This window comes from Lynx rufus, unplaced genomic scaffold, assembly GCF_022079265.1.
Source record: "Lynx rufus isolate CCGP_SWC_20201006 ecotype Redwood Valley unplaced genomic scaffold, mLynRuf1.p SCAF_14, whole genome shotgun sequence".
Lineage (NCBI taxonomy): Eukaryota > Metazoa > Chordata > Mammalia > Carnivora > Felidae > Lynx > Lynx rufus.
The window spans coordinates 64,344,668-64,358,306 of record NW_025814828.1 but is presented as its reverse complement, the minus strand read 5'-3'; the positions used below and the strand labels follow the sequence as shown (position 1 = coordinate 64,358,306).

General features: G+C 44.0%; 2 protein-coding genes across 8 annotated transcripts in view; both read left to right on the top strand.

Moving 5' to 3' along the window:
- BTK (Bruton tyrosine kinase) overlaps window positions 1-9,405 on the top strand; it is a 32,636-nt gene extending 23,231 nt beyond the window's left edge. For 6 of the 7 annotated variants that reach the window (XM_047076302.1, XM_047076301.1, XM_047076305.1 and 3 more), the window contains 10 exons: window positions 339-393; window positions 670-749; window positions 908-1,035; window positions 1,842-1,916; window positions 2,393-2,564; window positions 3,085-3,301; window positions 4,573-4,637; window positions 5,451-5,569; window positions 6,084-6,241; window positions 8,911-9,405. In XM_047076302.1, the coding sequence (XP_046932258.1) occupies window positions 339-393; window positions 670-749; window positions 908-1,035; window positions 1,842-1,916; window positions 2,393-2,564; window positions 3,085-3,301; window positions 4,573-4,637; window positions 5,451-5,569; window positions 6,084-6,241; window positions 8,911-8,982 (1,141 nt within the window). In that variant the 3' untranslated portion in view covers window positions 8,983-9,405. The remainder of the gene's footprint in view (window positions 1-338; window positions 394-669; window positions 750-907; window positions 1,036-1,841; window positions 1,917-2,392; window positions 2,565-3,084; window positions 3,302-4,572; window positions 4,638-5,450; window positions 5,570-6,083; window positions 6,242-8,910) is intronic. The other variant, XM_047076304.1, reaches the window with a different exon arrangement.
- Window positions 9,406-9,502: 97 nt separating this feature from the next.
- TIMM8A (translocase of inner mitochondrial membrane 8A) lies at window positions 9,503-13,315 on the top strand. Its single transcript, XM_047076306.1, has 2 exons — window positions 9,503-10,247; window positions 11,793-13,315. Exons 1-2 carry the CDS (start codon window positions 10,116-10,118, stop codon window positions 11,952-11,954), a joined length of 294 nt encoding a protein of 97 aa, XP_046932262.1. The 5' UTR covers window positions 9,503-10,115; the 3' UTR covers window positions 11,955-13,315.
- Window positions 13,316-13,639: the final 324 nt, after the last annotated feature.

Genomic DNA, 13,639 nt, shown 5'->3' with positions numbered 1-13,639 from the left:
AACCACTCAAAGAAAAGTATTTGACAATTTGATAAGAAAGGGTGAAAACGTCAAACTTCTGTTGTTTTCCTTTCTCCCTAATCAAGTAAATGGATTATCCTTGAATGTCCTGTCCCTAATCCCTTCCTTGAACCCATTTGCCTTTTGTCCTGTGCTCTTCATTTCCAACCAGTCTTTGGGAAAGGGATGCTGTGTGCTATGCACATGATAGGTACTCAATAAATAGGAGTTGATTGAACTGACTGAACCACTGGAATAGACGAGCCATGAAAAGTGCTCTAACCTCTAAGCTGCTAACCCTGTGGCCTAAGAGCCACTGAAGCATTCTCCCTTTACAGGTGGTACTCTAAACACATGACTCGGAGTCAAGCTGAGCAACTGCTAAAGCAAGAGGTAAGTGTGTGACCACAGGCAAATGGCATTCTCCTTGCACAACAAGTGAGGGCTTGCTTCTATCTGTCACCTCAAGGCAAGGCAGTGTCAAGGCTGTCATTTTATTGGGGGGGGTCTCAATTACACTTTTCAGTATCAAAAGCAATGAGGCTGCAGCTCAAACATGGAACTTGGCAGTAAAATCAAGGCTTCAGTTTTCTCTCAGGTTTGGGCAGGTGGGATGCAGGTGTGAGCACCACTTCCTCCTTAAAGTCAGCTTCTTTTTCATTGTTTCAGGGGAAAGAAGGAGGTTTCATTGTCAGAGACTCCAGCAAAGCAGGAAAATATACTGTGTCTGTGTTTGCTAAATCTACAGGGTGAGCATTACTGTTCCAAGGACCTGGGGACAAAGGGGAGAGGTTCTTTAATAGTGTGCCTCTCCTACTACCTGTGTGCCTTAAACTCAAAACTCACTTTACTTTGGGTCCTGCTGACCTTTGTTCTCAAGTTGCTGACTCAGCACCCACTTCCTTAGGGACTCTCAAGGGGTGATACGCCATTATGTTGTGTGTTCCACACCTCAGAGCCAGTATTACCTGGCTGAGAAGCACCTTTTCAGCACCATCCCTGAACTCATTAACTACCATCAGCATAACTCTGCAGGTGAGTATCAGGGGTACCAGAGAAGAAGGGTGTGACAAGAACCAGTAGAAGCAATTCAGGACAAAGCGGTAAGGGGACAAAAAGCCTCACAAAGCAGTGCAAATTAGCTGTGAAAGAAAACCCTTATGATGCTGGGTAGAGGTCAAGTAAAGAGGCAGTCAAATGCAGACTTTACACCCAGTACAGACTGACTTCTTATTTGGTGACTGAATCTCAGTGGTAAGGAAAGACATAGAAGATACTGGTAACTAATAAATCAGCAAGTATTCATTGAGTTCCTATTGTGTCCTCAGCAGTTTTCTTGATACTGGAGGAGAACACAGTAAAGTTATTAGTCAAGGTCCTTGCCCTCAAAGAACATACAGATTAGAAAATATCAGAAGACAGTTTCTAAGTCTGGTAGGCATTTGAAAAACTGGGAGATTGGTGAGGGCATGAATACATTGAGAAGACTTGCTGCTGTCTGCTATCCCCATGCAAGGCAGTGTCAAGGCTATAATTTTATGGGGTCCCAATTACACTTTTCAGTATCAAAAGCAGAAGTAGAATGTGAGCTAAGCCTGGGCTTGGAGGTGGGGATATATTTAGTTGGGGAGTGTATTTCAATTAGTATTTATCTCTTTTTTTCTGAAAATCCTTTTGTGAAAGGAGAAACTTCCAGAAAAATTTGGGCTCGTGAAGATCTTCTGGGATTCAAAATGTACCAGAAAGATAAATATCAGAAGTGTAAGGCTTTAAGCGAGGGTGTGTATGACATCCCACCTCCTACACTGCACCAGCAGCATGACCCTCTTTGTATGTTTCAGGACTCATATCTAGGCTCAAATATCCAGTGTCTCAACAAAACAAGAATGCGCCTTCCACTGCAGGCCTGGGCTACGGTAACTTCTTATTTCTCTAGGGTAGGGTGGACTGATCAGTTGCAAGGACCACCTTTGGCAGACCCAATTAGACCTTGCAGCACATTGTTCTGCACCAGCTGCCTCAAGGAAGATTAAAACAAAGCCAAACAAGTTATTTAAGAATTCTTCTTGCCCTGGTGGCTCCTACTGGGACTGCAAAAACAGATTCATAAAGGGATTATTTTTTAATTGTGATAAAAAAATAACCATAAAGGAATTTTAACAGATTGTCTAGTTTCTCCTACCTTTATGGCTAATTGGCACCTAAAATTCCAATTCCTTCAACCAGTAACCACCCTGTCCCTGAGATTTTCCCAGGCAAAGAGACATTAGTACTCCTGAACATTTCCTTTTTACCACTTGCCTATTACTACCCCTAGTAGAGATTCTTATCTATTGTAGGAATTATACATACATGACTCCCAAAGAATCGTATCAAGGCTTTGTTGTTATAGGATCATGGGAAATCGATCCAAAGGACCTGACCTTCTTAAAGGAGCTGGGGACTGGACAATTTGGGGTAGTGAAATATGGGAAATGGAGAGGCCAGTATGATGTGGCCATCAAGATGATCAAAGAAGGCTCCATGTCCGAGGATGAGTTCATTGAAGAAGCCAAAGTCATGATGTGAGTTACAGCCCAAACTCAACTCTCAATCCAGTTGCTGGAGTCTAGGAATTACCAGGACTGTTTCCACTGTGGCTTAAGGTGACTTAGAGTAGGAGAGATTTGGGACCAGGGCCTGAGGTCAATCTTTGATTGGTGGGAATACTAACTGCTGAGGTAATCATTTATTTATCTTAGATATTGGTTGATAATAGTGTTGATCACAGGGGTGTACCATCTCAGTAGCATTTAAGGATAAATGTGAAAAATGAGAATTTCAAAAGGAAGACTGATTCTGATTACCCTTATTATTCAGTTAGCCCTGGGCTTATTTTCTGTTCTATTGACAGGCTTCAAATCCCTCTCTACTCTCACATATTAGGCATATTTGTGGTTTAGGGTGGGAAGGAGGAAAGTCAACTTGTTATCATGGTCCCTTACCTGATACTCTACTTCCAGGCCAACTCTTTTCCTCTCCAGCCCCTTTCTGATTAGTATGCAGAGCCAGAAAGGGAGGACTGGTTTGTTGCCTCTCCTGTAGGAATCTTTCCCATGAGAAGCTGGTACAGTTGTATGGCGTCTGTACCAAGCAGCGCCCCATCTTCATCATCACTGAGTACATGGCCAATGGCTGCCTCCTGAACTACCTGAGGGAAATGCGCCACCGCCTCCAGACTCAGCAGCTGCTGGAGATGTGCAAGGATGTCTGTGAAGCCATGGAATACCTGGAGTCAAAGCAATTTCTTCACCGAGACCTGGTAGGACCTCAGAAGGATTGGCCTGGGACCAAGGACCGAGGGGGTGAAAGTAGCAGAGGAATATATATAGTACATGGATGAGGAGGGTTGCTGGAATCATCATTTCAGTTTTATCTAGAAGGCATTAAGAGTTAGGTGAACCTATGCTCCAGCGGTCAACCAGTCAAGGATCTCTAGCCCCAACACAAGTTCTGCCATGGTGGTAGCTAGAGCTGTCACTCACTCCCATCTCCTACCACAGCAAGTAAAAATGGTGGGGTCCTTCAGGACACAAGGGCAACCCTGCTTCCCATTGGGGCTGCTCCTGGCACAGAACCTCATTTGGTTACATCAGAGTACATTTGTACATTTGGGTGCATTTGTTCTTTTATAAAAAAAAATGTTGTATGTTACTTAGCAAACACTTAAAAACACATTTAAAAAAAACTGAGGGTACCTGGGTGGCTCAATGGATTAAGCATCTGACTCTTGATTTCAGCTCAGGTCATGATTTCACGGCTTGGGCGTTCAAACCCCACATCAGGCTCTGTGCTGAGAGTGCAGAGCCTTTTTGGGATTCTCTCCCCGCCCCCTGCCCCTACCCTGCTTGTGCTCTCTCTCTCTCTCTCTCTCTCTCTCTCTCAAAATAAATAAATAAACAAACATAAAAAGTGTTTTCATTAAAAATAAAAACTGAATTTCCAGCTTGTCTTGAAAATCTTGACCATCTTGAAACACCAGGCCCATTCTCACAGACCATGCTAACAGTCAACTGGTGCTGAGGAACAGCTGCCTCCTTCAGACCAACTGCATGCTTTGCATTTTCCTGCAATCTACCCTCCCCACTTCACTCTCTCATTTTACCTGTGCCTGCCTGGCCTCTAGAGGCATCAGAGTTTGTGCCACTGCTTATTTCAGGGAGGCCAAGGCTCAAATTGTCTTAGCCCACTGGCAGAAAAGCAAACCAAACAAAACAAACTTGCCTTCTGTTTTCCCTAATTCTCTCAACATTTTGTTAGAGGAAGGGGTTTCATGGAATCATCACTGTGAATGGAATCATTCTGCATACCCTCAATGTTTTACTTATGTCTACATAGCAGGTTGCTTTAGATGTATGGGAAATGTATCCAAGTTTCTCAGTGGCAACAGCTGACTCCTGCTGGGTGGGAAAGTGTCTCTGGAGTGAAAGAGATGAAGCTTCCCTGGCTTCATTCCCCTGGTGGGCAGAAGCTTTGTGCCTTTGTGACCTGTATGTCAGGGCCAGAGTCTCACTGGTAATTGTTGTACTACAGGCAGCCCGAAACTGTTTGGTAAATGATCAAGGAGTTGTTAAAGTATCTGACTTCGGCCTGTCCAGGTAAGTGTATCTTTTTCATCTTTCCCTCTACAAGTAAAATAAGGGTGCCTGGGTGACTCAATCATTCAAAGTGTCTGACACTGGCTCAGGTCATGATCTTGAAGTTCGTGAGTTCAAGCCCTGCGTTGGGCTCTGTGCTGACACCTCGGAGCCTGGAACCTGCTTCAGATTCTATTTCCCTCTGTCTCTGCCCCCTCCCCTGTTCCGTCTCTCTCTCTCTCTCTCTCTCTCTCTCTCTCTCTCAAAAAATGAATTAACATTAAAAAAAGTAAAAGTAAAAATAGCACAGCACAAACATGAGGCAGCATTATTGTTTTTCACCCTCTCCCTTTCTTTTATCCCCCTCATTCTAGTCTTTCTGTTCCTTTTCTTTCTCTGAATTATTTAAGTCACTTCTTTTGTCCTTTGTATCCCTCTCCTCTCTTTTGTCATTCCCTCTTTCTTTAGCCAATTTCTCCAAATATGTTTTTTTTTGATGTGTTAATCCTGTTGTCTCTACTCCTGAGCCTCCTTCTTTACTAATTAGTCTAATTCCCACGGGCAACTACAGACTAGAAGGAAAGAGAAAAGACAAAGAAGGACAGAGAAGAAGAAGGGAGTATTATTTCACTTCATACTTTCTATAACCATATTATTAATCAAGAAAGCTAATTCAGATAAGAAAACAGGATTACATTAAAAATAACTTTTTAAAAACATACTGATTGGCCCATAGGCATGCATTTGTGCAGTTCATATGACTGTGCCAAGAAAGTTTAAGCACATGTCAAGCTCTCCAAATCCTAACAGTAACAAGTCTTGAACCATCCACAGGTATGTCCTGGATGATGAATACACAAGCTCAGTAGGCTCCAAATTTCCAGTCCGGTGGTCTCCACCAGAAGTTCTTATGTATAGCAAGTTCAGCAGCAAATCTGACATTTGGGCTTTTGGTGAGTGGATAAAATTATACAGATTATACAGCTCAAAGGAAGGGAAAGCAGTGGGGAAATTGCCACTTTGTAACCTGCACACAGAGGTTACTATTTGTTGTTTTCATTCTTCTAATCCTTAGGGAGTGCTTACTATTGTCAGGCACCACAGGGATTCCTGGGGCTAAAAACAGTAAAATAGACATGATTCCTGCCTTCTTAGAACTCACAGTATATTGAGAGGAACAATTTATTCAGTATTCCACAGCTTCTGAATACTGATTATGTACCAAGGGACTCTACCAGACCCTCTAATTACAAATAAGAAGCTGTCTCTTTCCTAGAGGAGCTAATAGTCCAGTAAGACCCTGTTTACCCTCTAGTGTGGTCAGTACTACAGAAGTTTGGACCAAATGCAAAATTCAAAGTGTGGGGAATCAGCTGCATCTAATATTTGACATTGATATAGGAAGACTAGTGTCCCAACTACCTGAAGAGACTGCAAATCGACTTAATACATTTTTTCATTTTCTAGGGGTTTTGATGTGGGAAATTTACTCTCTGGGGAAGATGCCATATGAAAGATTTACTAACAGTGAAACAGCTGAACACATTGCCCAAGGTCTACGTCTCTATAGGCCTCATCTAGCTTCAGAGAGGGTATATAGCATCATGTACAGCTGCTGGCATGAGGTAAGTGTTTTGTTGGGACCTCTTAAGTGATTTCCTCAAGCTGTACTTTCCCATTTAGCCAGCCAGGCACCCAGTCCCCATGCTCCCTGGTCACATGGCGGCTGGGCACACACCGATAGCTACACACATTCTTGGACCCAGCCTGTACCCCAGTCCTTTGATGGCCAGAGGCTTTCCCAGGCTCATCCAGTTTTCCCTAGAGTATCATTAACAGACTCCATTACCAACTCAGCTTTAGGGAGAGGGGATGTTGTGGGCCCATGTCACCTAGCATAAGCAGGCAGTTAACGGTACTCAGGCAAATGTATGGACTCTTACAATGAGGAGAAAAATCATTAAAATTTGTGTTGATTCCTTTGGAAGTCATTGGCTTTTTCTTCTACTTTACTAACTGCCAACCTTTTCTGGCTGTGGTCCTAAATGGCATTAAAAAAAATCCTGAAAGGAACTAAAATAGGCAGTGGTCATTTTTAATTTTTTTAAATGTTTATTTAGTGTTTTGAGAGAGAGAGAGAGAGAGAGAGAGCAAAGCAGGGGAGGGTGGGAGGGGGCAGAGAATCTGAAGCAGCCTCCATGCTGACAGCAGAGAGCCCAATGTGGGGCTCGAACTCAAGAACCACTGACCTAAGCTGAAGTCGGATGCTGAACCAACTGAGCCACCCAGGTACCCCAGTAGTGGTCATTTTTTTTTAATATAATGCATCATGGGGTATGTGGATAGTAGTGGTATTTTGAAAATAAGGAGCCTGTCCCACTATTACTAAAATGTTTTGGGGGCACCTGGGTGGCTCAGTTGGTTAAGCGTCCAACTTCAGCTCAGGTCATGATCTCGTGGTCTGTGAGTTCCAGCCCCACATCAGGCTCTGTGCTGACAGCTGAGAGCCTGGAGCCTGCTTCAGATTCTGTGTCTCCCTCTCTCTCTGCCCCTTCCCTGCTCATGCTCTGTCTCTGTCTCAAAAATAAAAATAAAATAAAATAAAATGTTTTGCTGCTCTCACCTTGAGTTTCTTTAGAGGTGCTTTCTCCACTTTTCAGTAGATCCTTGGCAACTTTAATTTGGCACCCTAAATCTCTAGTAGGAAATGAATGCTCAGCTTAGTTCTGTGCAACTAGAAACAGGAAAGGACAGTGTCCAACAAGCATATATGTGAATCTGGAGTCCTCTTGGTGGGGTGAAAAGTGGGTATCTGGATCAAAGCATGGTTCCTTTCCCTTCAACAAATGACTGAAGTCACAAAGGATGTATGGAGAAAGGGACACCATTTCCCTTCTCTCTCCTGCGCCATGCAGGTTTAAGGGAGATTGACAATGCTCCTTCCCAACTAGGACATCCTCATTCTGCTAGTTAACTGTTTCATACAGGTGCTTTCTGCAGAGCCTGTTTAAAGTAGTACTCATGAGGGTACTCATGAGTCATGATCTCATGAGTCAGGGCTCAGGTCATGATCTCATGGTTCCTTAGAGCAAGCCCCACATTGGGCTCTGTGCTGACATCGTGGAGCCTATTTGGGATTCTTTCCCTCCCTCTCTCTGCTCCCCAGCCCCCACCCCTGCTCATGCCCTGTCGCTGTCTTTCTCTGTCTCTCTTTCTGTCTTTTTACCAAAATAAATAAACATTTAAAGAAAAGTAATACTCATGAAATTGGCATATCAGAATCCCTGGAGAACTCTTAAAACTGCAGATAACTGGGCCTTACTTTCAGAGATTCCAATTAGGTATGTCTGAAGCAGAACCCAGAAAGTCTTCCAAAAAACCTTTTTTAAATGTTTATTTTATTTTTGAGAGAGAGAGACAGATCACGAGTGGGGGAGGAGCAGAGAGGGAGACACAGAATCTGAAGCAGGCTCCAGGCTCTGAGCTATTAGCACAGTGCCCTATGAGGGTCTCAAACTCATGAGCCATGAGATCATGACCTGAACTGAAGTTGGACACTGAACTGACTGAGCCACCCAGGTACCACCCCCCCACCCAGAAAAGTCTTTTTAAACATCCCTGCAAATTCTGATACTCAGCTAGGTTTAAGAACCACTGATTCAAAGGGACAAGAAATTGATGACTTTTTGGTTCTGATGGATTGAGACCTTCCTGGCATGAATATGCCCTGAATCACGAAATACCTCAGGGGTTTATGGACCATGGTGGTCACAAAGGGTCTTAGTCTAGAGGCCAGACAGTGGTAATAAAAATGTCCTAGGTGCTGAGGATCTCTGCCCACTGATGCAGCCCATGATCTTGAAATGTTAATTTCTTTGTAGAACTTTGACTGTGGGATGATAGAAACCGTATTTGAAAGCTTACAATTTCAGTTCTGTCAAACATTTAAACTTGTTCAGTAGCCATTTTTCACTTGAGGATCCACAATAAGGATGCATTGATGTACAATTTTGTAATGAATTTACCCTCAGTTTAATCAGTGTTTGTGAGTTTAATTTGCAAATTGTCCCATCACATTAATAACCTGAGTTACTAAAGATGAAAAGTGCACAAAGACATTATGGAGCACTTGCATTTCTTTTCTTCTTTCTTTCTTTCTTTCGTGTGTAATTGACAGGTTATGCTATAGGGAATATAGTATACACTTGATAAACATTTGCTGCTTACTCAGTGCATTTCCCTTGAATTTTGGATTTTAGCCTGCTGTTACACTCTACTTTCTGTTTGGTTTTAGAAAGCAGAGGAACGTCCTACTTTCAAAATTCTTCTGAGCAACATCCTAGATGTCATGGATGAAGAATCCTGAGCTCACCAATAAGCTTCTTGGTTCTACCCCTCTCCTCCACAAGCCCCAATTTCATTTCTGAGAAAATCCCAGGTTTACAGGCACTGGATCCTTTGTGCTCTTGCTGAATACACAAAGGCCCCTCTCTACATCTAGGAATGACTCTTTTCTATGATTCTCTGGGATTCTGAGCAAAAGCCAAGGAATTCTTGTGCCTGGTATTGTTCTCAGAGAAAATAATTTCCAGGAGTATTAAGACAGGACTGAATTTGGGATGGAAAGTTTGGAGGAGGGAGGGATGTAAATAGCCTGACAAGGGATCCAACAGCTCTTTGGGTAGGCATTAGAGCTTGGGGGGCGGGAGGCAGAATTTGGCAAGAATAAAATGGTGTCATAAAAATGGGAGGGCAGGGTGTTTTGATAAAATAAAATTACTGGAAAGCATGAAGGTTTCTTGCTACCTCGATTAATCACACAACCTCCCTGAAGCGCCCTATCTCAGTGTTGCAGAGAACTGTTGTGTGGCATTGGTTTGCCATATTCCTACTTTGAGAACTCGGCAAGATCCACGGCAATTAACTCCTCTGGCTCTTGGAAAATTCTGGCTCTAAATCAGAGATAAACTCACAAGCAAAGCACCAGTGCATGCAGCATTACCGGAATGAATCTGAAAGTTGGGGACAAATTCTGCAGGAGCCTCTTTCAAAACACCATCAAAGAACTGGGGCTCCAGGATCGCTAAGAGATGGGCCTAGCAGTCACAGCGGCAGGAAAAGCGCGGGCCAATTTGGAAATGGGCAGGGCCAGGGATTGTCGGGCAGACCGAACCGGCCACCTGGTGTGAAGTAACTTCCTTTTTCACTTTTGACCGTTTCTCTTTGGAATAGCAGCATCTCGACCGCATCGCAACACCCGGCTACAAGCCTGGAGGCCTCCCAGCTGACGTAGGGAGCGGCCGCTGGGTCGCGAGCTGGAGCGGAGAGCGCAAGCGGCTGGGAGGAGCGGCGGGCGGGGGTAGGGGGCCACACGCCGGCGCATTGCAGTCACGGGGCGGGTCTGGAGGCGGTGGATTGTGGTTCCGGTTCCGTCGCGGAGACACGTGAAGGTCGGTGAGTTGCTGCGGAGTTCCTCTCGGCACGCGTGGCGGCGCTGGGATGGATGCCTCCTCGTCTTCGTCCGCGGCGGGTTTGGGCTCGGTGGACCCACAGCTGCAGCATTTCATCGAGGTGGAGACTCAGAAGCAGCGCTTCCAGCAGCTGGTGCACCAGATGACGGAACTTTGTTGGGTGAGGAGCTGGGGCTGGGACCTAGCCACTGTCCCTGCTTTCCCCCTGCCCCTTCCGGGCGGGACTTGTCAGGACGTCCAGGATTCGGGGACGGGGAGGACCCGGTATCATCTTGCCTTGGTTTCCTTCGGTTTCTCACACCAAGCGGGAGGGGTGAGAGGGTGACTCCGCTTCTCGGGGAATTCTCACGCCAGACCTCGGCTTTGTTGGTGCAGAGGACTGGGGATCACACTTGTCCCGAGCAGCACTTTTAGGCACCTGAGGTTGACGCTGCCTGGTGCTGGTCACCAATACTGAGATCTTATTTTTGGAGCCCCGATTCCCAGGAAGCGAGTCTCCCATTCCTGGACTCCTCAGGGTTAACCTGGATTTCCCAGTTGCTTTAACCGTTGTCCGTGACAAATGAGTCGCTGTAGCCCACTAACTAAAAGTAGCGTCTCCCCCCCCCCCCACACACACTTAAATTTGCTTTTTTGTTGGGTTGTTGTGTAATACCAAGCTGTTTCGGGTCTCAATGTTGAGGAATTGAATATGCCTTGTGAGGGGACTTGGCAAAAGGGTGAAAGGCATTTGCAGCTTAGGATCAAAGTGTTCTCTACCTGCCAACGACAGCATAACTGCCCTGCCTTGAGAAAAAAAATCTCATAGAATTCAGAGGCCAAGGATAATTTTCCTTGGAAGTGGAGAGTCTGACGCTTGTGTACACAGCAGAGAATAACTAATAAAATTCATTTGAAATAACTTGAACTCTATACAGTTATTGGTTCCATAGTCCCTTTCACATAAACTTATGGTATTGTGGGACTCTGACCCCTAAGAAATGCTTACTTAAGTCCTGTACTACTTGGTACTTTCATTCTTAAAAACAAAAACAAAAACAAACAAACAAACAACTGTAATTCATTACATTTGGGCCAGGAGGAGGTGTGGTTGAGGATTCCTCTAAGAATCTGTAATTTGTGGGCCCTTTAGGAAAATTCATACAACTTTCCATTCATGTTGAGAGGATTCAAGAACTTCTGGCTTAAGTATACAAGGTTACAGCATCTTGGGTAATAGATGTCTTTTTTTGTTTGATAGGTTTCAGGGTGTCACTGCTGTGATTTATGCTTTCACCCCCCTTTTTTCCCCCTGGCAGTTAGTCTAAAGGCATTTAATGGTGGCAGCATTGTGGAGTTACAGCCAAATTCAGCCAAGGGTGACTTCACTTGTATTTTGCCCCCCCCCCTTTTTTGCTCTGTAATAGCTCCACCATTTTCTGGCCCAATAATTTTGGGCAAAGTATCTCTCCCACTGCTTCCCTGTTTGTAAAATGAGGATTAATAATAGTATCTATTAGGTAGGATTGTTGTGAGAATTTAATGTAAGGCTGTAGATAACTGCTTGCCATACGCCAAATGAGAAATATTAACATAACAGATACTGGGTTTAGGTGAAATTTTTCCTATAAATAACAAGAAGTTACCCCCCCCCTTTTTTACCTCAAGTTCTCTTTGTGATTTTGTATCTTGTCCTGTTTGTGATTCTGTATCTTGTCCCGAGCAGGAAAAGTGCATGGACAAGCCTGGGCCAAAGTTGGATAGTCGGGCTGAGGCCTGTTTTGTGAACTGCGTTGAGCGCTTCATTGATACAAGCCAGTTCATCTTGAATCGACTGGAACAGACCCAGAAAACCAAGCCAGTTTTCTCAGAAAGCCTTTCTGACTGATCTCAGCATTACCTCTTTGGAAAAGGAAGGTAGTCCAAGAAATGAAGAGCTGTTGATGGGATAGTTGAAGAAAAGGCTATGGGGGGATTGGCTCCCACCTTTGTCACTCTTGGGACATCCTGTCATCTGAGAATGAACAAAGACCAGTTTTGTGTGTGTGTGTGTGTGTGTGTGTGTGTGTGTGTGTGTGTGCGCGCGCGCGCGCGCGCGCATGCGCGCTTTGAGGGACATGTGTATTTGGCTGTGTTTTTTAATGCTAATCTTGTGAAAACAATTGACAGATGAATGGAAAACTCTACTAGATGCATATTACTGTATGTGGGACTGTGCTTTCTCAAAGTCCCATTAATTGCTCTCTATAATTTTGACAGTGGAACTGCTTTCTCTAATTTGATAGTGGGACCACATAGGTACAACCTGTCATTTGCATGGATTCATTTAGGATTTCTGGGGAGATTGTTATACATCTTTGTGTCTCTCAGAAAGGGCAGCAATGAGCAAAGGGTAATTTGCTACTTAACTGTAGGCCTCCTTATCTAGTGTTTTGACTATCAGTGTTGGAAAAAAATCGATGGGATATTCATACAATACACTTCAGCTTTCTAGATAATCTCCCCTATGCTGTGATTTACTTAAATATATAAAGGTATGGTCTCAAGGTAGTACAGGTAGCTTGAGTGTCTAGAGGCCTTTGGTTATAAAGGAATGTAGCCAGTGAGCATAATACTCATTACTAAACTGCCACAAGGAAGAAGCTTACTGACGCTGTATATCAGGGTTGAAAAAATTCAAAGATGTGCCTAAGTAGGTTGTAAAGATTTAGGCCAGTCAAGAACTAACAGCAGTTTCAGGTAGAGGTGCATGTCTAATGTTAATCAGTATAGGTTCCATTGATTGCATCTTTTTAATCACTGAAATAAAAGCTTCTACAAAATTAAACTCTGATTGAGAAGGCTTTCTATTCTGGTTATCACCTGCACCCTGGAGAGATTTGGTGTAGGCTGGTTCCAAGACTGAAGGTTAATCAGTCCAGGTACCTCCTCTGTGCAAGGAACAGCATGGTATTCCAGGAATATCTGACCTTTATGTGACAAAAAGAGAACCTTCAGATGAGATGAGATGAGATGGGGGAAATTTCACTGTTGACAGTCCATTCCTTGAGTGTAGTAGAAGAGGTTATATTGACTGGATTCCACACCCCCCCAACTTCAAATCCTAGTAGTATACTGGAGTGTAGACCTAAAGTGGAACTGCCTGTTGGGAGTCTTTGGTTCAAGTCCACGAAGGTTGGGGAAATACACATTTCTAGAAGCCTCAAGTCCTTTTAGCTTTCCACCATATACTATAAGGAAATTTTTAAAAATCTTGATGAAAAAATTCAACAAAAGTTTTTCTTTTAAGTTTTATTTATTTATTTTGAGAGACAGCATGAGCAGGAGAGGAGCAGGGAGAGAGAGAGAAAGAGAATCCCAAGCAGGCTTCGCAGAGCCTGACATGGGGCTCAATCTCACAAACTGAGATCATGATCTGAGCCGAAATCAACAGTTGGATGCTTAACAGACTGAGCCACCCAGGCACCCCCAACAAAAGTTTTAAGTGATTACTCTGTGCCAGATACTTTCTTGCCAGAGACTCAGGAATACATAAAAACAAAGGAGTGCCATGTAGAAAAAGCAGGGAATGTT

Bases quoted from the DNA above. Each gene is read 5' to 3' on its own strand.
- TIMM8A (XM_047076306.1), top strand. From the start codon at position 10,116: ATGGATGCCTCCTCGTCTTCGTCCGCGGCGGGTTTGGGCTCGGTGGAC. The intron at 10,248-11,792 runs GTGAGGAGCTGG...TGTCCCGAGCAG, and splicing joins AGATGACGGAACTTTGTTGG to GAAAAGTGCATGGACAAGCC.